This window comes from Chamaea fasciata, unplaced genomic scaffold (assembly GCF_029207755.1).
Source record: "Chamaea fasciata isolate MVZ Bird 193981 ecotype frontalis unplaced genomic scaffold, bChaFas1.0.hap1 SCAF_7, whole genome shotgun sequence".
In the NCBI taxonomy this organism is placed as follows: domain Eukaryota; kingdom Metazoa; phylum Chordata; class Aves; order Passeriformes; family Sylviidae; genus Chamaea; species Chamaea fasciata.
Window position 1 is genome coordinate 54,333,573 of NW_027094092.1, and position 26,685 is coordinate 54,360,257.

The 26,685-nt window shown below is 46.1% G+C and overlaps 1 protein-coding gene across 5 annotated transcripts in view; it reads left to right on the plus strand.

The window, feature by feature from the left end:
* The window catches only part of INF2 (inverted formin 2), a 40,338-nt gene that overhangs the window by 6,540 nt on the left and 7,113 nt on the right, over window positions 1–26,685 (plus strand). For 3 of the 5 annotated variants that reach the window (XM_066188927.1, XM_066188924.1, XM_066188925.1), the window contains 18 exons: window positions 11,739–12,147; window positions 13,486–13,601; window positions 14,139–14,298; window positions 15,318–15,351; window positions 16,408–16,549; window positions 16,652–16,793; window positions 17,298–18,188; window positions 19,364–19,509; window positions 19,596–19,657; window positions 20,280–20,382; window positions 20,466–20,551; window positions 21,055–21,155; window positions 22,493–22,563; window positions 22,677–22,784; window positions 23,667–23,737; window positions 24,385–24,505; window positions 25,068–25,232; window positions 25,934–26,036. In XM_066188927.1, the coding sequence (XP_066045024.1) occupies window positions 11,751–12,147; window positions 13,486–13,601; window positions 14,139–14,298; window positions 15,318–15,351; window positions 16,408–16,549; window positions 16,652–16,793; window positions 17,298–18,188; window positions 19,364–19,509; window positions 19,596–19,657; window positions 20,280–20,382; window positions 20,466–20,551; window positions 21,055–21,155; window positions 22,493–22,563; window positions 22,677–22,784; window positions 23,667–23,737; window positions 24,385–24,505; window positions 25,068–25,232; window positions 25,934–26,036 (3,019 nt within the window). In that variant the 5' untranslated portion in view covers window positions 11,739–11,750. Of the gene's footprint in view, window positions 1–4,778; window positions 4,953–11,738; window positions 12,148–13,485; window positions 13,602–14,138; window positions 14,299–15,317; window positions 15,356–16,407; window positions 16,550–16,651; window positions 16,794–17,297; window positions 18,189–19,363; window positions 19,510–19,595; window positions 19,658–20,279; window positions 20,383–20,465; window positions 20,552–21,054; window positions 21,156–22,492; window positions 22,564–22,676; window positions 22,785–23,666; window positions 23,738–24,384; window positions 24,506–25,067; window positions 25,233–25,933; window positions 26,037–26,685 lie in introns of those variants that run through there. The other 2 variants (XM_066188928.1, XM_066188929.1) reach the window with 2 other exon arrangements.

The window sequence follows — 26,685 nt, forward strand, 5'->3', positions numbered from 1 at the left end:
CAAAGCTAAATTGATTTACAAGCCCGTAATTCCCAAACCCCTGTTCTGATAACACGTGTAGGAAAGCAAGCCATATGTGTAGAGATGAATCACTTATAAAATTATATCCTAATATTCATTGTGTATTAACTTCTCAGACAAATATAGTGATTTTCCTCCTGAAGATTAATGACCGCCACATGTTCAGCTGGCATAAAGCACTGCAACTCTCTGGACTACAAACCTGAGGGTATGATTGAACAACTGATTTCTTTGCAAGGAATAAAACAGGATCTAAAGTGATCAGGAAAAACTGGAAAAGGTCAAAATGACAATCATAAGATACCCTGCATGTGTATTGAGGTCATTTTAACCAAGCATGAGACGTCTCCCATAATCCCCAGTCGGTTGGGCCATAGTAATATCTCTTCACATTAATACAAAGACCGAGTTAGAACTGGAAAGGTAATATCTAGGTGGACAATTTTAGGTCCTCTCAAAACAGCTGGAACGAGTACTGTAGCAAAATGAAAGGTTAAGCCCCTGAAAGTTTTAGGATTACTGCGTTATAAAACAGGCTCTTCAAACTTTTTTACCCAGCACTACAGAAAATACTGTGAAGGCATCTTTGGAGAGGATTAATGTTGAAATAATGCTAAGCCAGCCTTCTTCAAGCATTTATTTTAAACAGCTCGAGTGCTTAACTTCTTGCATTAGCAGCTGAGCAGGTTCTGTGATTATCCTTGGTAATGTTCATATTCACACGAGCACGCAGGAAAGTACCTGGCAGTATCTGGGGCTGTTCTCCTTAATGTGTGCAATAGTGCTTCGCCCATGCCATTAGGAATCCTGGCTATGGTCAGCCTTATCTGAACAAAAACCCTCAGGATGTTTGCATTTGGGCTGTTCACCAGATAAGATACCAAGCCCTGTGATTCAGCAGCAGCTGAATGGAAAAGCTGGTCTCGGTAGAAGGGAATCGCATTTGCAGCCTGTTTGGAGAACAGCTGGAAAAACACTTCCCCCTTTTGTACCATTCTGGTGTCTTGGGAGCTTTGTTCAGAAGGGATGTCTGTAAATAAATGGGTCTGGGTAGCTCTTTGGCTTAGTGATGTCCTCAACCCTTTCCCCCGTGGACCTCCAGCATCAAACTGGTTTCTAGGGAAGAGCTACTGCCTGCCTGAAGAGCTTCACCCTTGTGCAGGTGAAGAGGGTTTGTGCTTGTGCTGGAAGGATACAGCTAAACCCTGCCTGCCTCTCTCCCCCTGAGGCAGGGCTCAGAAGGTCTTTTTTCTGTAATTACATCTTCTTGCTGCTGCAGCACCAGCATGTGTACCAGGGAGCAGAGTTTAGCTGCTGTGGCACCCTTCATCCTGGCAATGCCTACGCAGTTCCCCTGCAGCCTTAGCACGGGGGCAATATGCAGGATAAACGAACAATAAATATTATTAGGCTTCTTACCTATGCTTAGGAGCACATACATCCTTTAGAAACCTGCACGTGGGTCTGTGCTCTGGGCAGAACTGCTGGTGCAGTTTGGGGTTTTGGCAGAGATTTTTGTCAACACCTTTCCAGGCTAAGCTCCAAGTTCCCCACAGTTCACGGTTTAATCTCCTCAGGTGGAAGCACCCTCCCTAAAAAGGTCATTTTAACCAAGCATGAGACCTTTCCTATAATCCCAGTGTGTTGTTTCTTTCTTGCAGAAGCTTCCTACCAAAAGCACTGCAGAGCAAATGTTTTGGATGTTTTAAGCAGATCAACCCCATTAGATACAAAGTTCCCAGAAATATGCTACTGGCAGCATCAGAGTCCTGTATTTTTGTTTTCTGAAGTATTCATCAGATAAAGACTACTTCAGAAGGCTTTTTCTTTCTCCTTTTAGCATCCTCTAAAGCAAATGCATTCAGCCACAAAGCAATCAGAGAGCTGCTCTGTGACAAGAGAGCTGGAGGGATGTCAGTCTTCAAGGAGAGTAGAGAAATTCAGTAAGAGCCAACAGCAGTCAGCTCTGCAGTTCTTGTCTTGCTCCTGTGGTTTTCCGAGGATGCTCAGATGTCTCTGCTCCCCACGAGGGAGCAAACTGGCTGCTGTCACTGTGCTCTCCCAGTACCTGGGAAGGTCATCGTTAGTTCACCCCCTTTACATCCCAGGAGCTCTTCTGGCATCTCCTGCTGCCCCCAGTGCATAAGGTCATGTTGCAAAGGCCAGATGCCTTGTGGCTGGGGGGAGGATTTGACTCTCTCCCTAAATTTCACTTTGTTCTCCCCCTAAATTTCTATGTCTTCACCCATGCCAAAATCCACTTCAACACTTTATTTGACACTGGTCTTTCTGCTTACTTAACTCAGAGTTCAGTCCTCAGATGAGCAGAGAAAATGAATTATCCACATTTATTTCCCTAATTTTTCCCCTGTAGACATATACTTGTTATCACTGGCCCTGTAGGTGCCAGATTACCCAAAAAAGCTCATCACAGAGATGCAGAAGTGAATATTGCACCTCGAATTCTTGAATACTCTCTGTGCTGATGTTTAGTGATTTAGAAGGGAGTGATTCAAGGCGTTTTAGGCAGGATCACCTAGAAAGAGCCATTGCAGAAGACCTCTGGCTGGCACAGGTCTCTCTGCCAGCCTGAAATGAGCTGGGTGTCCCCTTTCCAAAACCCTTGACATGACTTCCTTGAAAAGACACTGGCGTGGGAATAAATTTGTCACAGAAATGTAGAGCAGCGAGAAGACACTGATTGCTGTAATTAGGAATAATGTAATTCCTAAAGGCAAATGGGTAGTATTTATGTCTGTTTAATTGGATTCCTGAATTTTGTGGACCGGCCATGTGGGCAGTGAAGTCATTGCACTGTGATTCAGAGGCAGCAGAGTGATACTCAAAAAATAGAGGGTCTCAGTTATAGTTTACCTAAAATGGAACTAAACTCTTAGTTCTTGATGTAATCTATTTGATTTTGGAAGAGTTACTATTCAGAGGACCACCAAATCATCTACTAGAAAATTGGGGTAAAATTGGGCTGATTTGCTGGGGGAAAACTATTAAGCCGTCTCTCTGAGCAGCGTGAAAGTTCATGCCCATGAGGACATGAACTACAGAGAAACAGTGCAGCCTGAGAGCTGGTTTTCCTGCTTTTCAGCCCAATTTCTCTGCTTCTGCTTTTTTGGTTTTGGGTTTTTTGTGGGCTTTTTGTGCGATTTTTCTGGGTGGGTTTTTTTTCTTGTCAGAAATGATGGAACCTTTCTAAAAGGAGAAACATTTCTGGAATTTCTCAGATTCAGGCTTCAGATGAAACCTGATGGGACCTGATTCATAACCTTTTACATTGCTTCCATTGTTTTCAAGGACAGGAATTTGCACCATCACAATCCTTTCTTTGCAGGGCCTTTTTTTCTCTTAAATTTTACTTTTTCCTGTAAAACCTGCTGTGAGCCTGGCCTTGCTCCCAGGAACCAGATTAACGACTAATCTTTTGAGGACTTGGGGATTACACTTCAGGACTGCATGCAATGTAAAGGGACATTCATTTGTTGTTGTAAAACCCATCCTGAATTAACAATAGTCTTGGATTGTATGGACACACCCCCAGAGTGTTTCCTATGGCAGGATGGGGAATTATGCAGAGTCATTTCCCCGGACATTGCATTGTTATGGTGAAACTGTTTTAATTAGAAAGCACGTGGGCAATTTGGTCTCTTAAAGGCCAACTGAATTTGGACCAAAGGGCAGACAGATTAGTGTATTTCTAATACTGGTGGAGTCGTGCTCATGTACACGAGGGTTGAGTTTCCCACCTAAGGCAGGAAGACTCTTGATGTGGGTTCCAACTTTTGATCTGGGAGGTTCAGTTCAGGGTAGAACCTCACAGAGTAAGAAATAAACATCTGAAGCCTACCTGCTACCCCTGAACCAGGCAGGAGGCCTATGCTGAAATAGGCCACGTTGAAATATTCACAATTTAATAATGACTGGGTTTCAGTTAACACTTCCTGAGAGGCTGTGTGGATGCATTTTGCAGCTGTGGCTCACAAACTAGTTTGCACATTAAATGTCAACCAGAAAGGCATGGAGATGTGTTCTGTTTAAAAGAGCTTTTAATGTCTTCAGAGCTTGCTCAGACCATAAAAGCTGGGCTGGACTGAAGCTCAGCAGGACCTTAGTGGTGCCCGATGAGAGCAGAATTCTTGTCAATTAGCCCCTGCCCAGAGGACACTGCCTGAGCTCCCAGCCTTTGCTATGTGGCTTCTCTCCCAGGATGGGCAGCCCTGGGTTACAAATCCTCAACATTTTAAGCTGTCCTGGTTCTTCCAGCATTGCAAAGACCCCTGAGATTTTGCACTGTTTAAAGCTCTGATGCCACAAAGCTGGAAAACCCAGCACAGCTTATGCAAGATGCAAGGGGCTGTCCCCACCCACACCCACACTCTGCATCCCACCACCCTGACCACCCTGCATCCTCTTTTTCCCTTCTCACTGTTTTTCCTTTCCGTTGCCACATCATCACCCTGCCTTGGTCATTTCCCTGCTTTGAGTCACCCCATGCCACAGTCACCCCATGCCAGGAATGCTTTTTCCTACTGGCAGGCAGACATGGAGTGGGGGCAAAGCTCCCACCTTCCCAGCACATGGGGAAGTGACACCGTCCCAGCCACCAGCACAGGGTGAATGAGAAGGATGACAAATGACATGCAAATGCCTTCCCCGGAGGCTACAGAAAAGTCACTTCCTTGCACCTCTCTGAAGAGTGGTATTTGCATACTATCAGACACTGACATCCTGTTGGACTTTCTTAGGGTGTTTGAGTTGGAGAGACACTCGTTTGGGGATTTACACTATGTTGGCTGAAGGTTGCTCGGTGGAGAGAAGGAGAAAAGGAGCTGGCTGGGGAAGGGAGGGCTCACACAACTGGTTGAGAAGTATCCTTCCGCGTGGGAGAGACAAGGGAATAATTTGGCTTCAGCTCTGAGGTAAGAATTCTTCCCTCTGACAGTTTTCTCTGTCCTCTTGGCATCCTGGGGAAGTTTTTAAAAACATCAACAACAAAAAAATAGGCAATAAAAGGGTTTTGGCTCTTGTATCTGCTTGTGTGACAGCTTCCCGCAGAGCAGAAGCCAGGAGTCTTAGAAAGTTACCACTGCACTGTCCATGTTGCTGGGTAACAGTTTCTGCTCCTCACATGACCCCAAATGATCATAATAAATTGCCTCCCAAAATGGTGAATGGTGCTGGAATTGCTGCCAGATGGAGCTGCTGCCTCTGCCTGGGTGTGTGGGCACTGGAGCAGGGGAGTCTCCAGACCCACCTTCCTCCCAGCCGGCGTTTTCATGGGATCTGAACCCGAGTCCAATTCCTTTCTGGCTGGAGTCAGGATGCCCCTCTGGCTCTCATGGGGCTGCTGACAACAGCAGTGGGGAAGGACCAGGGTGACGCACTGGTGGCCCCATTTGGGGCGCCACAGCTGGGGGCTGACACCCTCTGCATGGAGCCAGTGCTGGCCACCACCTCGCATCCCTCCAGCGTGGAATCCACTGTGGTGGCATGTGAGGGTGTCCAGCGTTCACACCCACCACGAAAACAAAATCTGACAGCTGCACCAGTCTGGTTTAAACCTGGCTCACCACTGTAAGGCAAGTGATTATTGAGTGTCTTCACACTTACAGTAACAAAGAGTGGTTTCAAACTCATTTGAAGCTAAGCTCGTGGAACCTCTCCTATAAATAAGGGTTTAGAGGCCACTGAAGATCCTGACATAAACATCCTTGAGCATCTCACTTGAGCTTGATTTGTTTGTGGTCCTGTAGCAGCCCAGTGAGAAATCTGTTAATTTATTGTGGAAGAAGGCACTGCTGATTTTTTTTTTTTTCTGGTGGGGTTAAAGCTGCTGTAACTCCACTGCTACCAATACATATTGAGTGGACACATTTACCCATTTTGTGAGACATCACACAATACTGTAGCTTGTATTTGCCCCAGAGAGAAAAGCTGTGCTGGCACACAGCATCCTGATAGTGGTGAGTGGGACTGGATCAGAACATGTTTTTCCTCTATTTGTGAAAGAATAAGCTATACTGGCAAAATCCATACAAATTTATACCAACATGGCCACTTTTTGTCTATGCACTGAAGTCCTTTTCTGGGGATTTGCTCCCAGCAGAAGCTGTTGCCAGCCCTGTGCCAGGCTCAGTCAGAGTGTGGATGGCACAGTTCCTGCCCACCGGCTGCAGCAGGGTGTGTGTCCATGCTCCCTCATTTCCTAAAGAAAAAATATTCCCCATAATGGTTTGCAGCACTGCTGAGGCCTCTGCTGACCTGGGCTGTGTTGTGAGAGCGTCTGTAGGCTGTGCCAAAGCAAAGCACAGTGTGCCAGAGACATCGTGAACTTCTTCAGTACTGAAGAGCAAGACTGGGCACTCATTCCAAAACCTTTTCATTTTTTGGTCACAAATCACACATTCTGGCCTCTGATACAGGTGATCTACAGAATATGTAGATCTAAAGACTGCTGAGGCTACTGGCCATGGCAGCAGAAGGATGGAGCAGCACTTGGTTTGCATGCTGGGGCAAAGTCTGTTGGGCAAACCATGTCTTTGGTTTCCTTGCCTGAATTCCCCACCATGCCCTTATCCTCAGCTGCCCTGGGAGACTGAGAATGCTGCTGATTCCTTCAGACACCGATGGGGCCACACCAAGGGATCAGGCTGGTGTCTAAAATAGAGATTTGTGGTTTCCCTCAACTCGTCTTGGTTCATGGGAGGATGGTTTGTTGGCTTTTGTGTAGGTGAGCTCTTCCGACACTGCATAGGAAAACAACAGCACAAATGAAAGCAAAAGGAGAGGTGGAGGAAACACATCACACTTCCAGAAGTGATTTTGGAAAGCACAAAGCCAGGATGTTGTTTCTTTTTGGGACTGAGTAGTCTGACATGTTGCAAAATACAAAGGCTTGGCATCTTCCCAGCAGCAGAGGGAAAACTGGAACTACCCAGAAGCGAAACCTGTCATTAGCACTCAGCCAGGCAGAACAGGCTCCTGAGCCAGGAACAGGCATGGAAGGGAGGGGGGACTAAGCAACATAAAAGAGCTTTTCTCACCCTGGCAGCCTTGTGCAGGGGAGCATGTGGGATTGGGATGCTCTCAGAATTCTTCAAAGGGCAGCAAGGAGCTGCTGTTTCCCCTCACACTCACACCAGCCCCAAAGTCCCATTCTTCTGCATAGGCAGTGGGTCTGCTCCCCAAAAAAACAGAATAGTTTTGACCTTTGCAGTTTTTCTCCCTTTTGTTTTCACTCAATTATACTTAGCTGCCCTGAGAAATCTCTTTTTACACGTCCTTCCCAGTCCTTGCTGTGATCCTTGTCATCCTGGAGGCATGTAATAATTTAGACTGAAAGCTGTGCTGTGCAGCTCTGTTCTCCACAGCTTCACAGGATGGAGGAAGTATTGATGTGCCCTGAATTATCTCCCACAGATGTCATCTCCCTAGGAGTGGACTTGAAGGACAGAGAGGCACAGAAAACTGAATCTGGGAAGCACCTGATTTAGAAAGAAAGGAGGAGGAAATTTTACAGACCAGGTTGGATGGATGCAGGGAACATTATAACTTTGCAAACCCAGTGATCCAAGGAGTTCCCACCATGGATTGAGATACTGCTGTTGCCACGTGCAAGAACACAAGCCCTCAGGATACCTGTATGTTTCCCAAAGGAATCTCCTAAAATTAAAGAGTACTTTTACATTGATGCTGCATTAGACCTTCCAGTATCTCAAGGGGGCTAACAGCGAAGCCAGGGAGAGACTTTCCATCAGGAACTGTAGTAACAGGACAAGGAGTAATGGGTACAGATTGAAAGAGGGGGAAATTTTTTACTCTGAGGGTAGCTAGACACTGTCACAGGCTTCCCAGGGAGGTTGTGGATGCCACAACCCTGGCATCCAGGCCAGGCTGGATGGGTCTTTGAGCAGCCTGGTCTGGTGGGAGATGTCCCTGCTCATGGTAGGGGGGATGGGACTAGATGATCTTTAGGGTCCATTCTAACCCCTTAACATTCTGTGATTCCCCATCAGGGCTATCCAGCCTCTGAGGGTGAGAAGATGAGGAGAGGATTGCATTTAAGACATGTAGACGTGGCACTTGGGGACCTGGTTTAGTGGTGGCCTTGGCGGTGCTGGGTTAATGGTTGGACCCGATGATCTTAAAGATTTTTAATCTAACCTAAACTATTCTGTGATTCTTTGTTGTGGCTGTGAGTGCTCCCACAGCAGCAGGCACAGACACACTGTCAGGTTGTGCACAAGGGAGCACCACCCAGCCCCAGTGCTGAGCAGGCAGCTGGGGAGGCAGAGGATGGATGCTGCAGGCATGGTCAGACGCAGGGTCTGGGGACACTGCTTCCACATCACAGCCCCCTCTCTGCCCTGGGAAACAGAAAGCAAAGCTCCCTGTGGCCTTCTGCTGGCAAGAGGTGAGGTGTATTCAGCTGTCCTGTCTGGTTTTGTCAGGGCACTTTCCTTCCCCCAGCCAGCACAGTCTAAATAGCCTCTGCGAGCCAGCCAGATAGATGTGTTCATTTCAATCCTTGTCTGTCTCACTCTGCTGAGATCATTTACCTGCTAACAAGCTCCCGTGGTAAGAGATAAAAGGCAAAAGCAGCAGCCCTTTAAGGGTGTATCCAAACATCTTTGCAACACTTTTCCTCATGGAAAATATGGAAAGATGTTGCATTCACAATATATCACTCATATCTGTGTTTGTAAACAGATCTATCACACCATCTGCAGAGTCGTATTGCCATCTCCTCCATATTCATTTCCTTTCCATTTATATAGTACAGCTCCTGAGTATTTTATTCCCTCTTTACAATTAGAGACATTAGTTACCTTTATCCTTTCCCACAAAAAGAGTGCACTCTCTGTGGGGAAGAATATTTAATCAATCCAGTCTGTTAATTTTAGTCCATAAAAACACAAGCCAGGACTGTTTGGAGAGGTGCTGCCCGGTTCTGTTTCTCATCTCTTCACATCTGTGCGAAGCAGGTGGGAGGGAAGGATAATTCCGAACAAATCTGCTGGTAAACAGGATGCTCTCTCGGTATTTCCTGTCTCCTGTTGCACTGGTGAAGCTTAATTTTCAGGAATCAGCTAAGCCTGAGGTCGATAATTCTGTTGTAGTTTTCTCTTACTTGCTGTAGCTGATAGGATATAATGCAAATACAATATAATGAGGCATTCATACATCTGGGAGCAAAAAGTCAGCCTGCTTTGTTATCTCAGAAAAGTTTAGTCATGTTCAAATTAAAAAAGTGATTTGCTGAGTATAAAAAGAAGTCCCACAAGAGAAGGGGAGCTTGCTGTTGGCAGCTACTTGTGCAGCCCCAGGTCAGATGGGCCTCAGTACTGCCCTACTCTGAAGGTCCAGCCTGACCCCAGCACTGCAAAGGGATGGCTGGGCTCCATGCACAGGCTGGAGGAGAATTTGACTGCAGGTGGACCTCTCCAGCCCCATGACTGTAGATTACTGTCACCATGACTGGTGAGAGTTGTAGAATGCTGCCTCATCCCCAGGGCTGTGAACCTGGGGCAGGAAACTTTTGCTTCTCTCCCTCCAGTGTGGAAGGATTTCTCTTCACCTTTGCATTAAGGCTAACCCAAATTCCTGGGCTTGAATACAGGGGAGGGACTGGGGTTGACTAATCCCAAAAAGAATTTTACCAAGAGTGAGTAAGGGCTCAGGACTGCAGGGAGTGATGACAAATCTTGGAAACTCAAGCCTGTGCTTTGGCAGGGAGGTTTGTTTGGGGATTGGTTGGGTTGGGTTTTTTATGGTCCTTTTTATCACTTTTCAGCTGTACAGTGTGTTCTCAGATGGTATATTTGCCACTTCATGGTTTTGGATCGTGACCATCATCTTTTCAGCTAACAGAACAGGGAGCAACTGGGTGCTTGGCCAGCTTCTTTCCCACTGAAGCAAAAGAAAACTCTGCAAGAGGGTTTCTTCAGAGCTCTTTAAGTGGATTTTCTGTCACCATACCCTGCTAACTCTTCCACCCCTCTGACCTCTCAGTGCAGGCTTTGATGCTGTGAGCTGCCAGAAAGTCCCACCATCACATTTTCTCAGGGAAATTTTTCAAGTGTCCTACCCCATCACACTTTACATCTTTCCAAGAGGCATGTTTAAACCTATAATATCATGCCCATCACTAATCAGTGAGGAAATCTTTTGGCTGTATATTTGCCAGGGGGAGATTGCCAAAATTACTCTTTGGGTAAAACAGAAGCCGTGCAGCTCTGCTGCAGGGAAGGAGCCAGGACCTTTCTCAATGGCACATTCCCAGGAAAAATCACAAGGCAGGCTTTAAAATGAGATTTTTTTTCCAACCAGTGTAAAGGGTCCATCCTTTATCTTGGCTTTCTGGAAAAAAAACCTTCCAGAGGTTACTTAGTTTAGATTTTTCAAGCATTTTCTCTAGTTACTGGGCTAGAAAGCCTTGTACTTGAGCTGGGAAGGGAAAATAAGTGTCTCCCACAATCTCTTCCATCCCCCAAGTGCTGAGTTTTGAGGCCAGCTGGCCCCAGGTTATTTTGAGCTCTTTGCAGGCTCAGCAGCCGAGGGGAACAGAGGTACTGATGGTGTGGCAGGACAGGGAGGTAGCATCAATTTTTGTGGGGCAAAATGTCATCAGTGGGAGCAATTCAGCTTTAAAACAGAATCACAGATTCACAGAATATTCTGAGTTGGAAGGGACCCCCAAGGATCATCAAATCCAACTCTTAAGTGAATGGCCCACATGGGGATCAGATCCACAACCTTGGCATTATTAGCACCATGCTCTGACCAGCAGAGCTAATCTCAGGGGCCAAAACAGTTACATGCAGCTGTGAAAAGGACCTGCATTGTATGACTTGATCCTTGTGAGTCTGAAAATTAATAATCCTGCCTAAACCCATAAAATCTGGCACCAGGAGTTACACTTGGCTTTGCAGTTTTTCTGTGCTGAATCAGTTCCTGACCTTCCTTGCTGCTGATGGCCTGGCTGGACAGGCGATGTTCTCCAGGGAGATGGGCCATTGCTCCCCATCTCCAAAAAGGTGCTCTGCTGTTTTTGTAGCAAGCCTCCTGCTGCTGTACCTGCACTCACAGCCCATCAGGCTCTCACATTGTCAGGCATAAACACCATGTGTACAAACATATTTGTTATTACAGCAGACAGGAAGGGATTGAGTGCTATAAAATTAACCTCAACATCAGTCAAAAGAAACAAAAGCAGAAAAGGAACAGGATAATCAGATGCTCTTATAAGCAGGATATGCTCAAAATTATTTCTCCATCCCATTACAAATGCTTAGAAACTGCACAGCCTCTCCAGCACAGTGAGATTTTGAAGTGGTTTAATGGGCATTAGGAGTTCAGAGTTGATAATGCTGCTTCCAACCTTATCCTTTCACTGCATGAAAATAGGTAGTGGCAATTGACTGGTGTAAATTGGCTACTTTTAAAGCTGTATTTGCGGGCTTGGATGTGCTAAAAGTCTCTCCACAGAGTCTTCAGAGCCTGAATGTAATGTGTGTGGTTTAGGTGGAAATATATTGAGTTTCTTCAACAGAAGAGTGGTTGCAGTGTGTGCCCTACATGCTGGAGAGCTGGGACCTGCTGTAGTTGGGCTTTACATCCCAATTACTGGAGAAAAAGCAGGGCCACTGGATAGTTTTTGGCCAATCCAGACAAACTTCTCACTTTGCCTTCTTTTTTTCTTTCAGAACAAACCATTCATGATGTCAATCAAAAAGGAAGGTGCCCACAAGAAGTGGGCTGCCCTGAAGGAGAAACTCGGACCCCAGGAGACCGACCAGTCAGAGGCCAACCTGGAAAATGCAGAGCCGGAGCTGTGCATCCGTCTCCTGCAAATGCCCTCAGTGGTGAACTACTCAGGGCTGAAGAAGAGGCTGGAGAACAGCGACGATGCCTGGATGGTTCAGTTCCTGGAGCTGTCTGGGCTGGATCTCCTCCTGGAGGCCCTGGACAGGCTGTCTGGGCGAGGGGTGGCCAGGATATCCGATGCCTTGCTCCAGCTGACCTGCATTAGCTGTGTGCGAGCGGTCATGAACTCCCACAAAGGCATAGAGTACATTGTGAGCAACGAGGGCTACGTCAGGAAACTCTTCCAAGGTCAGAAGGCACCTTCCTGCTTCATCCATCACATGTGGCATTGGGGGGGGGACACTTTCCTGTTGCTTATCCTCCTGCCCTGCACCATGCTATTTGGAAATGGCTGGTCACAACTCATTAATGAGATTGTTTCCTTCATTAAAATAAAAATGCTATGAAATTACCTTGCCTTTGCCACCCGGTGCTATTTCCACACAAATATTGTCATTGTTTACTGAGAAGCTGGGGGTAAACCCAGCCTTATCTGGATACAGGCGTAAGAAATCCTCAACCCTTTGGTTGCCAGCTCACATTTGCTATTCAGTCTTTGAGAGCTCCAAGGACAGAGGAGAGGAACTGAAAGGGCTTAGAGTCTTGTAGCTGGTAAAGAGGAGGGAAAGTGGCATGCTTGGACTCAAGAGAGCCTGCTCTCTGTGCTGCTCACTCTGCTCCTTCTGGAAGATGGTGGGTAACACCACTTACATTCTCCTGCCATTCACTTGGCTGGTCGTTATCTTTGAAATTCATTGGGGCATCTCGTAGAACTTACTGTACAGCACTTAGTGGTGCTGGTGCTGGAAGGATAATTTCTGTGCTGCTCCACAGAGATGACAGCTGTACCCAGAAACCCTTATTAATAGCTTTTTAAAATGTCTTTAGTCTGAAAGCTGACTTGCCTTCCTCTTCAGTTCTGAAGTCCCCTTCCTTCCTCTTCACCCTCCGTTTTCTTAGCCTATATAAAATGTGGACCTGGCATTTTTGTACTGTCAAAACAAGGGGGTATCCTGGACTTTTCAGTGTTGGAGTTTCTTTGTGCTCTAATATAGGAAAAAAAAGACAGCCTATTGCAGTCCCTCCCAGCTCCCAGGGCTCACAGAGAAAGAGTAGTGCAAAAAGGGAATATGGGGCCCCTTTGGAACAATTGCCCTAACTCATATGCATATTGAGCTTTTCTGCACTAAAAATAAGAGTCAGTAATCAAAGAAAATTATTCAACTGCTGTTCTAGAAAATACCCATATGTGAAAATGGGAAATAACTTTTGTGAGTGCTGAAAAACCTTGGCTGCTATTGCAGCATGTCACTGGGACATGGAAAAGATGAATAACTACAAGCTGCACCAAAATGCCAGTGGGATACCTGTAACATTTACTGTTCCAACTAGAAGTTACCATCACATAATGCTATTGGGATGGGATATCTGTACATTAAGATATTTCTCTTCCCACTTTCCATTGTAATGGGTCTTTTCTCAGTCTCTTTTCTACTACTGATCATAATCCATGTGGCAGAAGACATGAGATTCAGAACATAAATGTCATGATAAATTCTGCTTTGTTTTGTTCTGTTTTTCCTACAGCGCTTGACACAACTAATGTCATGGTCAAAAAGCAAATATTTGAGCTCCTGGCTGCACTGTGCATTTACTCATCAGATGGCCACTCTTTGGCTCTGGATGCCTTAGACCATTACAAGGCAAGTGTTTGGTTGGAGCAGGAGGAATGCCTCAGCTTTGATCCATGCAGATCCATGTACCACAGAAAAGGGTGGGAATAAGGTTTATTTTGCATTGTTTTGGTAAGAGAAGTAAGGGTTTATAAAGTGAAAGCTGTAGGAAGTCTTTTGTGGTCAGCATAGGTCTGTGGTGCTGTTCTGTGACTTGTGTGGACAGATTACTGCCAGCCACAAGGTGCTTTCTGGCAGCAAATACACCACCAGCACAATAAATGTTGCCACATCCACAGGTCTCACTGCCCACGAGCTCAGGTACATGTGTCAGTTGCCAGAAAGCACAAAGGGATCCAAGAGGTGTTTTCAATGGCTTTCTCTGCCAGCCAGCCCCTGCTCCACAATGGAGGAGTGCTGCTTTTACCTGTGTCCTCCTGTCCTGTGCACAGTGGGATAAACTGAGGATTTCAGATGCTAATTCCATCTGAGAGCCTGCACCACAGTCATGGGCATTTATGTCTAAATAGACCATTCTTGTCATAATATCAGTTGTGTTACCAACAGAGTGTGAAGAACCAGCAGTATCGATTCAGCATCATAATGAACGAGCTCTCCAACACAGACAACGTGCCATACATGGTGACACTGCTGAGTGCTATCAATGCCATCATCCTGGGGAAAGAGGAGCTCAGAACCAGGACACAAATCAGAAACGAGTTCATAGGTAAGGATGTTTGTCACACCTTTCCCTGGAGAAAGTCAGTTGCCAGATGGGGATTTTTCAGATGTATCTATATTAGATATTGGATATTAGGAAAAAGTTGTTTACAGAAAGGATGATAAAGTACTGGAATGGTGTGCCCAGGGAGGTGGTGGAGTCACCATCCCTGGATGTGTTTAAAGACTGGATGTGGCACTCAGTGCCATGGTTTAGTTGAGGTGTTAGGGCTGGATTGGACTCAATGATCTTGGAGGTCTCGTCCAACCCAGTCATTCTGTGATTCTGTGACAAGGTGCCTGAGGAGGCTGGGGAGCAAAACTGCCAATATCAATTTTCTTCTTTCTTTTGACCTTTATTCTCAACAGCCTTTCTGTCACCAGATTTTTTGTAATTTGGCTGCTTTCCCATAGCTTTGATCTTTTCTGGAATCCCAGCAGCATCGTATCACTTGAGCTTCTTCAGAACATTTCCAAAACCAACCATCTTAAGTGGCCACATTTCCATATGCTGCAATACTTGCAAGAGTTGATAAAGTTTCTTCACTCTGTGTCTACTCAGTTGAGCCACAGAGGCTGTCCCATGGTTCAGAAATTCTTTCCAACTGCTAGAATCCCAGGCTCCTAGGTACCATTGTTGGGATTCACCTCACATACTGGATGCATCTGAGTTGGTGAGCCTGGGGGCTCCATTTCTCTCCATGGACATCAAGCAATATTTGACCATATCAGACCTATCAGATCAGATATCTAATTTGGACTGAGGTCACTCATGCCCCAAAACTGCCTGTGTCCCTTTATAACTCCAGGGGGATTGGGCAGTGGTTCACACAGGTGCTGCAGATGTGTGCTGTGGTGTCTCATCATTTACCAGATTGACTCTACCCACTTTGATAGATTAATTTGAAGATATTTTCACTTTTTCTCTCTGCAAAAAGTGTTTATGAGCATAGCATATACAAAGATCATAACAAATAAGTACCAAGTGGGTCATAATGCAACTATATCTATTTTTTCACCTGCCAGGGCTTCAGCTGTTGGATGTTTTAGACAAGCTAAGGTAAGGATCTCTATTTTTTTTTTTTTAATGAGATTGACAGTGAAGTAGCTGTGGAAACTTTATAGTTATCCAACCTTCTGTTGTGTGAAGTGCAGTGCGCCTGGGTGGAGTGGACCATGCTTGTATGCACCCATTCCATGGGAGCTAGAGGCGTTTGGACAGTGTTAAGATGCTCTTGCCAACCACAGTGTCACGGGGACAGCTGTTGGCACAGATGGCATGCACAGAGGCTCTGGGCACAGATGGAGTAGCAATATCCTCATTGAGGCTGTTTCAGACTGAATCTGAAGCAATGCTGTGGGCTCAATGAGCAGCTCACTGTGTTCAAAACCATTTCACTGCTCCTGTTGGTCCCAGAAGCATCCAGTTAAAACAACTTACTAATGCATATCTGAATGTAATTTAAAAATTATATTCTATCGGAAACATCTGTGATAAATTCTAGAATGCAGTTTATGTGAGTTGCAGTTATCCATGTAACTGGAATTGCTCCATCCAACACCATAAAATTAGGGAAGAGATGATATTTTAATAGAGCAGCAACTGTAAAATTCTAACACTGAGTGGTCTTGAGAGTGCTGAAAAAGTCAGCTTTAGAGTGTCTGTGTTTTTTCTAATCCAGTTTTGAGTAACAGAGAAGGAGATTTTTCAAATAGAAACATTGCTGGAGTATTTTCAATTAGTCTTGACTTTAAAAAAATAAAGGTGGCAGCATGGTTTCAAAAACATCAGAATGCTGCTCGCTTGTTACAGCTCCAAGGAGAATTCCACAGCAAGCCTATACTGGGCCAGGTTATGCCATGAGAAGTCCCATTCCTTTGTACGTGTTGGTTGTAGGAAGAGTGTCTTGGTTTAGATAGACAGGTATCTGAGAGATACATTCAGTTCAAGAAAGGATGCACTGATGGCATCTCATCCTTTATAAATAAGGCAGAGTACTTTCAACAGCAACTGGCTGAGTCTGAGAGGCAAAGAGATAAAAGCCATTTAACGAACACAGTCAGCTAAAAATTAGTGAAGGTCTCTCCAATGAAAATGAGTGCTGTACTATTGCAGAGACATCGAGGAGGAGGATCTGCTTATCCAGTGTGACACATTTGAGGAGTTCAAAATAGAGGATGATGAGGAATTATTAAGGATATGTGATGGGATAAACATGAATGATCATCATGAGGTCTTTTCATCTCTCTTCAATAAAGTAAGTTGCCTCTCGCTTGGGATGCGAGGCCACACAATGGCAAAGTTAATCCACTTTGCTCTGAACCAGCCTTGCTGTGACAGAAGCTGCTCTGTCTTCCAGGTGAGCCGCTCTCCAGTCTCTGTCCAGCTCCTGTCCATCCTTCAGAGCCTGCTGCACTTGGAACCATCTCATCACTCCAGCCTCCTGCTGTGGGAGTCCTTGGATGCCGTAGTGAACAGAGCCCTTTTACTCGCCAATGACAGTAAGAATGACATATCCATCCAGCCCTGCACTCTCCTCTTGTTTTCCCTTGTCCCATAAAATCTTTCCCCAATGTGCAGGAAATAATCTGTGGGACTTGGTAAGAGCTGAATAGAAGCTGGGACAAAGCTACACCTTCTGTATAAGGTCAAGTGAAGCTTCATCCATGTGGGTCGCCACATTTAGCAGTGGGCTTGGGATTCCCAGTCTTGTTTTGATGGTTAATCCCTGAGCTTTGGCTCATGGGAGTCAGTGGGAATCTGTCCTCACTGGCAGCCTGCCACTGCTGCTGGCCTGTCTTGCTGGCAGGTGTACTCAAAAGTGTTTGTAGGCTGAGCACATGGGAAAGAAATTGCCTGGAAGCCAAAAGTGTAGTTGTGTAAAGTGACACCAGGAAATGGGCTCTCCATGGCTTCAGATCTGCTGCTTGGTGAGGGATGAATAGCATGAACCAGCGTGTGGGCCTCATTCCTTTCCCTTCCCTGACCCTGGCTCATTTCTCTAGTCCAAGGGAACACAGTTGAAGAAGTCATTGAGAGGCTGCTGTCTATCAAGAAACATCCAAACAAGCAAAAGCGAGCTGAAAACCGTTTGTCTGGGAGTGCAGCCACAGGCGCCCAGGGTGAACCAGAACCATGTGCACGTGCAGCTCGGTGTCCAGTGGGATCATCAAACCCCACCAGGCCACCAGTGACATCCTCAGGGCCACTGGGCAATGAAAAGAAGATCTCATCCTGCCAGTTCACAGCCTGCTGTGCTCTGCCAGAGAAACCTAACCCTCCCTCCAACACTGCTCCGAACCCGGCGCCTCCAGCCCCACCACCTCTACCCTCTGGCACAGCAGCCATGAACCCCACATCCCCCATGACAAACACACCTCCAGCCCCTCCACTCCCTGGCATCCCTCCACCTCCACCCCCATTGCCTGGCATGGGGGGTATTCCCCCTCCTCCTCCTCCTCCTCCTCCACCATTGCCTGGCATGGTTGGTATCCCTCCTCCTCCTCCTCCATTGCCTGGCATGGGGGGCATTCCTCCCCCTCCACCCCCACTTCCTGGCATGGTTGGTATTCCTCCTCCTCCACCCCCACTGCCTGGCATGGGGGGCATCCCTCCCCCTCCACCCCCACTGCCTGGCATGGTTGGTATTCCTCCTCCTCCATTGCCTGGCATGGGGGGCATCCCTCCCCCTCCACCCCCACTGCCTGGCATGGGGGGCATCCCTCCCCCTCCACCCCTCCTCTCTGGCATGACAGGAGATCACATAGAAGCCGTGGTGGCCTCCCAGTACAGCTGCTCCCTTGGCTTGGGCAGGCCTCCCCGCAAGACAGTGAAGACACCAACGCTGAGAATGAAGAAGCTGAACTGGCAGAAGCTGCCCTCCAACGTGGTGAGAGGTGGGTGCTTCTGGCATAAAGTCACTGCTGCTTTAGGGGTGCTTTACACTGCTGCTTTTGCTTCCCAGGTGAAGAAATACAATCTTAAAGTTTGTCAGATGTGGTTGACTCTGTTTAGGTACAGAACTTCCCTGATTTCCTTTACTTTTGACCTATAGAGCTGATATAAAAGTAACATGAAACTACTAATGTAATAGTAACTATTCCAACTGAATTAGTACTTTGGAATAGCTTGTTTATAACTAAAATACTTTGAACTAAAATACTTTGAAGAGAAGAGAAGAGAAAGGGATGGGAATACTTTCCTAATTCACTATGACATGCCTTAGATCAGGCTCTGATCTGAGTTGCCCAAACTTCTATTACCCAGCTCACCTGTGCTTGCATCTGGGTATATTAAAGTCAGGAGTAAAAGTGCATGTGAGGATCACATCACATATCTCTTGATTTTTGGGTTACATTTCCCTCTACTAGTGGATTCAAAGTGGAGCATGAAATGTGAGAAGAAGCTGGTACAAGCTGTGTCAGCTTTGTCCTAGACAAGTAAGGCAGCCATTGCATAAAAGTAGGCAGAGGTGAAATCTAAATAAGCTATGTCTTCAATCACAAGAGCAGTAAAATGTTGGGATTATTTCAGTAGAGGCTTCTACAGGCATGCTAGGGTGAGGATTTTTTTTTAAGATATAAGAAATTGCAGTGGAAATAAATTCAAGCAGTCCTGAAGCCAGCATTATACAAGGAGACTTGAATATAAAATGAAAAATGGAGAAGGACATAGTCAGAAAATGTCCAAGTTGTGCCCAGTCCCTCTGTTAGGATGCAAGGAAGCAAAAATAATATCAACCAGGGCATAGAAGCGAAATGTCTGAGGTACTTGTCATGCTGATGCAGTTTGCCCACCATGGAGGAAAATGCAGTTTTACAGGGAGAGATGGGGCTATACAGCCTCCGTGTGCCCAGTGCTGCCTCCCCTTACCAGGGCCTTTGGATCCCACCTGTGACACTTGCCCCTCTTCAATAATGACCATTTATCCAGGACTAATATGTCTCTTCTTATTTCATTCACGTTCTGAAGAGTGTCCCTGCTAGCAGCTCACCTTGCCCCAGGCGCTGGGAGCTTTCAGCTGTCCCTGCAGCCAGTCTGAATATTTCTGAACACTTTGTCTCTCTTTCAGAGAGCCACTCAATGTGGGCTTCTGTGAGCAGCAGCAGTGAGGAGACGATAGAGCCCAACTACAGCAGCATTGAGCAGCTGTTCTGCTTCCCACAGCCAACCCCCAAGGAGAAGACAGCAGCACCAGTGAAGGCAGAGCCGAAGGAGGTGAGGAGGCCCCTCTCGTTTTTTCAAGTAAAGATCCTTGCAGACAGCTCATCTAATATGAGATATCTTCTTTTTCTTTAATGAAGATCACATTTTTGGACTCCAAGAAAAGTCTCAATTTGAACATATTTTTGAAGCAATTTAAATGGTAAGATATGGCCAGTTTTCGTGACAGTTGACAAAACTTTGAGCAGGTTTTGCAGTATCTGGAAGGTCCTCACAAAATCTGTTCTAGCCAATGTGCTTTGGTGTCCATGCTACTAAATCATCTGAACATTCCCCATTTTGTCCTACACTGTCTTTAAAATACTGAGTTTAGGGGTTTAATTGTGTTTTTACATACAACTTCCCAATATGTTGGCAAAGGAGTTACATCTTCATTTTACAGATAAAGTTGTGGCACAGACTCTTAGGGCAACATAGACTGAGACACCTGGAGGTCAAATCCCTCCTCAAGTCAGGCCCAATGGACAAATGTAGAGTTCAGTTTTCTTTTAAGATAAAACAATGCTCAGAGACAAGATCTCAGTTGTAGGATTCATCTCTGGCCTTGAGTCATTTGATCAGGGCCAGAAATAAGATTTGGGTCATAGCAGGGATCCAGGTCCTGATTCTAAGTTAATTTACGGGGAGATACCTTTCCTTTTGGATTACTGTGGCTCTTTACGAGGGAAAGCACAGAGTGGTTGCACAGATAAATCTCTTAGTAGTGTGTGATAGTTGAAAAGTGGTCTTTGATTGATGGCTGGCTCTGCTCCTCCTTCCTGCAGCTCCAATGAAGAGGTGACTGCCATGATCCAAAATGGGGACCGGACCAAGTTTGATGTTGAGGTTCTGAAGCAGTTGCTGAAGCTGCTGCCAGAAAAGCATGAGGTCAGGAGGAAAGCAGTACCCTTGGTTCATAGAGCTGAACACATAGTGCAGCCCTGCAGTCTTGATTCTCTATTTCTCATTAGATAGAAAACCTGAAGGCCTTCAAAGAAGAGAAATCAAAGCTAGCAAATGCAGATCAGTTCTATCTTCTCCTCCTTCAGATTCCCAGGTAAGGTTGCTGGTCATGAACTTCAGCCCAATCTGTTTCTTGATTTACCTCTGGGAAGTTTAAGTTTCTTTATTGGAGCCTCACAGACCAACACTGATAGATCTAACTGGTGGATTCCCCCTTCCCCCTTGGAGCAATCCCTTGCCCTGTTACCCTTAGATTATCTTCCTGATCCAGCACCTCCTCTCCCTCTGAAGCAGCAAAAGCTGGCCCAGACTCAGGGTCAGATCTGCCCAAGGGTGCTCCATAACTTAGTGAAAGGCAGTGCCAAGAAGGGGAAACTCTTTGCTCACCACGATGCATCAGCAGGACCCACATCTCTGCTGGCCCTCAGGGCAAGGAGCGGCCCCTCGCCTCCTTCCACAGGCCACACCAGTGGTTTGGTGTGGATGTGGTTGACAGTGCTGTGGGGTGGCATGGACTTGCTGGTGCTGTGGGAAGGGGGCTGCTGTGCTGGCTGAGATCCCAGTGCCTTTATGCTGTGAATCCCTCTCCACCCTTAGCTACCAGCTGCGCATTGAGTGTATGCTGATCTGTGAAGAGACCACGGTCGTGCTTGACATGATTCAGCCCAAAGCTGAAGCCATCCGGAGAGCCTGTGAAGGTATAGATGGCCTGAGCTTCTTTCTGGATCTCATTTAAGACAGGAAATTTTAGCCCCCACAAAACTCCCCTGGAGCTCTGCTGCGTTAGCCCCAAACTCTCCTGGAGCTCTGCAATATTACTACCCAAAACCAAAGAATTCCTGTGTGGTCTGTTCACTGGTTTGCTGAAAATGGGATGCAGATTAGGTATCTCCACTAATGGTCAAAGCCGTTAAGTGGACCAAAGATCATTTTCTCTCACCCTCATCCCTTTCTGCAGCAGATGTATTCCTCTGAAACACTTTGAATGGTGAAGTGCTGAAAGTTCATCAGCCCTTTCAAAGGAGCTGAATTTAGACAGCAGAGCTGGCTGCGCTGCAGCTAATTCCTCCATCCAGCATTATTTCCCAAATTAAGAGCTTCATACAGCAATTTTCTCTGCTGTCAGAAAAGCCTACCCCAAACTTCCCCTGAAAGTAGCGATGCTTTAGTATTTTTCTGCCTAGAAATGGAACCAGAAGAAAAAGGTTGTTATTTTGGGTTATAAATTGCTGATGCTCCAATATCATGAGTACACAGAAAGTTTATGCAATAGATTTTGTCTTCCTGTGGCAGAAACCTTTGGTCCCACTCCTCTGAGAGCAGTGTGCTCCTCTTGGCACTGTCAAGTGTCACCTGTCCTTTTGAGCCAGTTCCCCCAACTTCTGCTGAGGGTTTCTCCAGCTGGCATTACAGCTGTCTGCTGGGATAAATTGAAGAATCCCCTGAAGTGACTTCCCAGCAGCCAGTTGTTCCTTTTGGAGCTGTTCCTGCCTCAAAGCTGAGTGCTTCAGAAAGCACAGCACTGCAGCACCCTGTCGTAAGAGCAAGGACAGGGACTGTACCCTTCATATCTGGTTGATAATCACCTCTGCCGTGAGAGACCAGGAACAGGGTGAGCGTGTCTGGTTTTAGCAGCTGGCAGGTGATCATAGGGCAGTCGGAACTGGCCTCACAGCACAGCTAAATGAAGTTGGCAAGATTAAATTTGCAGCCCGGTTACCCTTCCCCACACTGGGAAACTTGCAAGGAAGGCAGGACTTTGATTGCTGTTAGTGAGGAGGGTCCAGCTCCAGGTTATTTGCCGCTAGGAAATGAGAGACCAGATGTAAAGAAAGAAACGAAGTCAACAAAGACTTTTACAACCCATGGAACTGAAATCTACATAGAATCAGTTTCTCTGCCGGTTGGGCATTGGGCTGCAAAGCCAAAATACCAGATTTGATTTAGTGGAATTCAGAATCCCAATTTCAATGCAGTTTAGGAAATGTTCTGGTGTAACAGAGGCTTTAGCTTAAAAGTCCCTTATGTTTTTTAGATCTTCTGACCAGTCATCGCCTGCCAGTCTTTTGTCAGCTGATCCTCAAAGTTGGAAACTTCCTGAACTACGTAAGGACTTTTTTGTCTTTTCCTTCCCCCATTACAGTCTGTGAATGATCACCTTTAGGGTTGTAATTTGGATGGACATGGGAGTTACATCTGCTTTTTTTCCTCTCTTGTAGGGAAGTCACACAGGCGATGCCGATGGGTTTAAAATCAGCACTTTACTCAAACTAACAGAAACCAAAGCAAACCAAACCCGCATTACACTGCTCCACCACATTCTAGAGGTACCACTGCCAAGTCCTGCACAGCAGGGGAGAGGGAGGGTTTTATCACAGATGAGACATTTCTCCTACTCTGCTGTTGGCTAATGCCACATGCTCATACTCACGTCCTCCCTGGTAAGCCACAGAGTGTCACAAGTCAGGAGTGTTTGAATCACTTTGGTGACTCTGGTGGGAGCTGCTTGTGGGCACTACTCCTTATTTTAAGACTTGCTCTGCTTCCCTCCAGCCTCTTTTCCCACAGCGTCTGCAACTTCCTTTCATATTTGTGCAATCTGCACATCAGCAGCTGCAAACCACAGAGCACAAAGCTGTCCTGGCTCATCTGTACCCATTCAGCCTTTCTGCCTTTCCATGGACTTTCCCTTTTCCTCCAGACTATGCTCAGGCTTGCTTCTCTCCAAGCCCCCATGGCTTTCCTATTCCCTGCAATGCTGTTTTTATCTTTTTTCTCCATGCTCTGCTCTGCCACCTTCATTCATCAATGTCCCTCAGTTTCAGTTACGCATGTTCAAGCCCCGCTTTAGCTGGCAGTAGCTTCAGCAAGGACAGCTGTGAAAGTAAAAAATGCAATTAAGATTCAAGGCCTCTCAGTACCCTTCTGGGACCGTAGGAAGTGTCAGATTGCATCAAACCACAGTCCTGCCTGCCTCCATGCTCAAGAAGAGCTCTGCTTTGCTTTCAACTATGGGCGTTTCTCAGGGTTCAGCACTCTTCTACATTTTTATAGCCAGGAGAAATGCCTTCCCTCTCTGAATGTGCAAACTACAGACAGGGGGGCAGTAGCAGAACAGAGCACAGTCATCCTTCCTGGACATTTCTGTCCAGCTTCCCCTCAGCTCCAGCCACACACCAAATAACACTTATTTCTCTCTTCCTCTTCAGGAAGTAGAAAACAGCCACAAGGACCTCCTGGAACTGCCAAAGGATCTTGAATATGTTTCAAAAGCAGCAGGGTAAAATTGTGTGTCACTTCCTTTGAATTAAAAACAAAAATAAATTCCATGCACATCAACAACGTACCAGAAATTAGGACACACACAGCTGGTATAGAGATTAACAAGATGGCATCTTACATAGTCTTAACTGAAAGATTTGGTTGATGAATGTTGAAAGCCCTTTAATATGTAATAATTCTACTACAGCTGGCAACACTTAGGACTGAAATTTGCAGAGCAGTCAGTTAAAACTGCCTCCCAGACCCTTCTGAAATGTGCACTGCCTTTGTGGTGGCAGGAGCTGGTGAAGGCCAGCTACCCAGAAGCATTTCTGAAGTACCTGCAGGCAGGGAAAGTGAGCTAATGCTGAGCATGGCAGGTAGAGAACAGCCTTTTGAATGGGTGGACTTTTTTTGACATTCATCTTACCCAATACACAAAATTGTAGGTAGGTCTAGCAGCCTTTCCATAAGTACTGTGGAGGAAGGGAAGCTGTTTTCCATAAGCTTGGACTGTATGTAGAGTTCAGAGCACAGGGTTCAGTCCAGTGAAGTGGTGGGAAGCAGAGGGGTGACCAAACCATGAGTTCAGACTTGTCCACTCCTTTGTCAGCTCAAGATGCTGGAGTGTCAACTAATGGAAGGGTTCTATGTGATTAATTTCAGAATTAATCTTGATATTATACGCACGGAGTCTGGTACCAATTTAAAGAAGTTGCTGGAGCTTCAGCGGAAGGTCTTATCATCAAATGAGGATGTGAAACAACAGTACGAGAAACCCATCCAGGTCAGTGATGGAGCTGCCTCAGATCTCCCCCATTACACTCAGAGAGGTGGTGCATGGTACATCTGCAGCTGAGGAGCCTCATGAGAGGGGAGAAAATATTGCCACAAGACATTCTCTCAGATTTGGAAATAGGCTGCAATGCCACACAACCCAAATGTGCATTTGCCAGTTGCACCCCAAACGTAGATACCTTTGGTGAGGCCATTTCTTAGGGTTTATGCCCCAACTGCTCTGTCCATGCTTTTGTGTGACTCCACACTTTAAGGGAAGATGGTCACCTTCTGTGTGGATGACCAGAGGGAAGCCCTTTGCTTGGGATTAAGCTTTGCATGGAGCTTTCCATGTCTTGCTCAAGCCACCCCTGTGAACTGGCACAGGACAGTTGCCAAGAGTAAAGATCATCTGCAAATCTTAATTTCTTCCCACCTGTTACCCTAAAGCTCTGCTGCCGTTAAAAGCCAGGACCCAGAGCCCTGCAGTAAGCTCTAATCTTTCTCTGTGAGTGCACTTCACTCGTTGTCCTCTGGATGGTGTTTTACTTTATGCATTTAATGTGTTTCAGGACAGCATTGATGCCTCCAGAAAGCTGGAAGAAGAATTTGAAACCATTGAAAAGAAGAGAGAAGAACTTGCAAATTATCTCTGTGAGGACCCAAGCAAGTTGTCCTTGGAGGACATATTTAGCATCATGAAGACCTTCAGAGATCTCTTCATCCGAGCCCTGAAGGTTGGCATCTGCGTACAGGATGCTGAGCATCCCTGGTGCTGGTAGCTGCCTCCACACTGATGAACAGGAGTGGGATGGGCACCCGAATCCAGGGGGAACCTGGTTGCAGCCTTCTCATTTTGGCACTTGGCATGAGGTCCTCCAGTGAAGTGGTGTCTGATCCCTCCTCCACTGCATCCTCATGTACTTCTGGTGCTTCTGGACCTGGCCCAAACACCAGGGATTTGTGATTTTGGTGCAAGTTCAGCTGCAGAGCCACAAAGATTTTGTGATACTTGGGCCAAGTGTGCAAGTTTTAGAGAAAGGAGCTTACAAAACTTAACCCTTTGCTCCAACCTGAGCAAACAGGCTCGGAAGGGGGATATGTAGTAAAAAAGCCACCTGTTTGGAAAACACTGTGGCTGCAGTATCTCCCACTTTCACCTCAGCTAGAGGTCAGGCATGTGAGCACACTGCAGGGAGCTGTGTGTGGCATATCACCCCTGCCACCTCCAACTGGGACATGGCAGAGTCTTGGCCAAAGTTAGCGATCCCCTCTCACCATTTTGGTATGACAGCCCTTATTCCCAATGCCCATTTTATTTATTGCAAAGGATGAGGCCTGAATTTCTCTTCCTTCATCTATAGATCTCCTTTCTCCTCATCAGCTTCTCTAGCAGGCATTTACTCAACCTTCTCATACCACTGTTACCTCACTGCAGGAAAACAAGGACAGAAAGGAGCAAGCTGCCAAAGCAGAGAAGAGGAAAAAACAGCTAGAAGAGGAAGAGGGAAAGAGACAGAAGGGAGAAAATGGAAAAGTCAGTGAGTATCTGAAATGGCTTCAAAAAATAGAGATGGAGCCATAGGAGCTCTTTGGTGGTCCTGCTTTAATGGACCAGTAGTGGTAATTTATTTTGTAGGCTTCCAGGTGTTGGCTGACTAAAGGCTTTTAGGTGTCTTACAGCCATAGCTAAGAATTGACTTTCCACAGTTGCAGCTGGGCAGAGAAGTTAATTTTAGGTTTGCTGACTGAACAGCAAAGAAGAAAGAAAACCACCACAAATTAAATATTTCAGTTAACTTTTTCAGTTTCTAAACATAACTTTTGAATCCCAAATCTAAAAAGAAACATTTGACTTTTCCGCCATCCAAGGTCCCCAAAATACACTTGAATAGTCCCTCTTCACCACAATTGTCCCAAAAATCTTGCATGTTACTTAAATATGCCTTCTGGATGAAAATGAAAGGCTGAAAAATATAATTAGAAGATCTGAGAGGTAAGAAAAATTAGAGTTATTTTTCCTCCAAAAAAAAATCTCCCCCCAACATTGATAACAAACAGGGAATATTTCAAGGTCATGGTACAACCAGAGACATGTCCAGGCAGAGCTGGTGCCGCTGGTGCCAGGCTGTAGCACCATGACTTGGGGGCACATCTCTTGTCTTCAGCCAGGATATAGTGCTGTGGGAT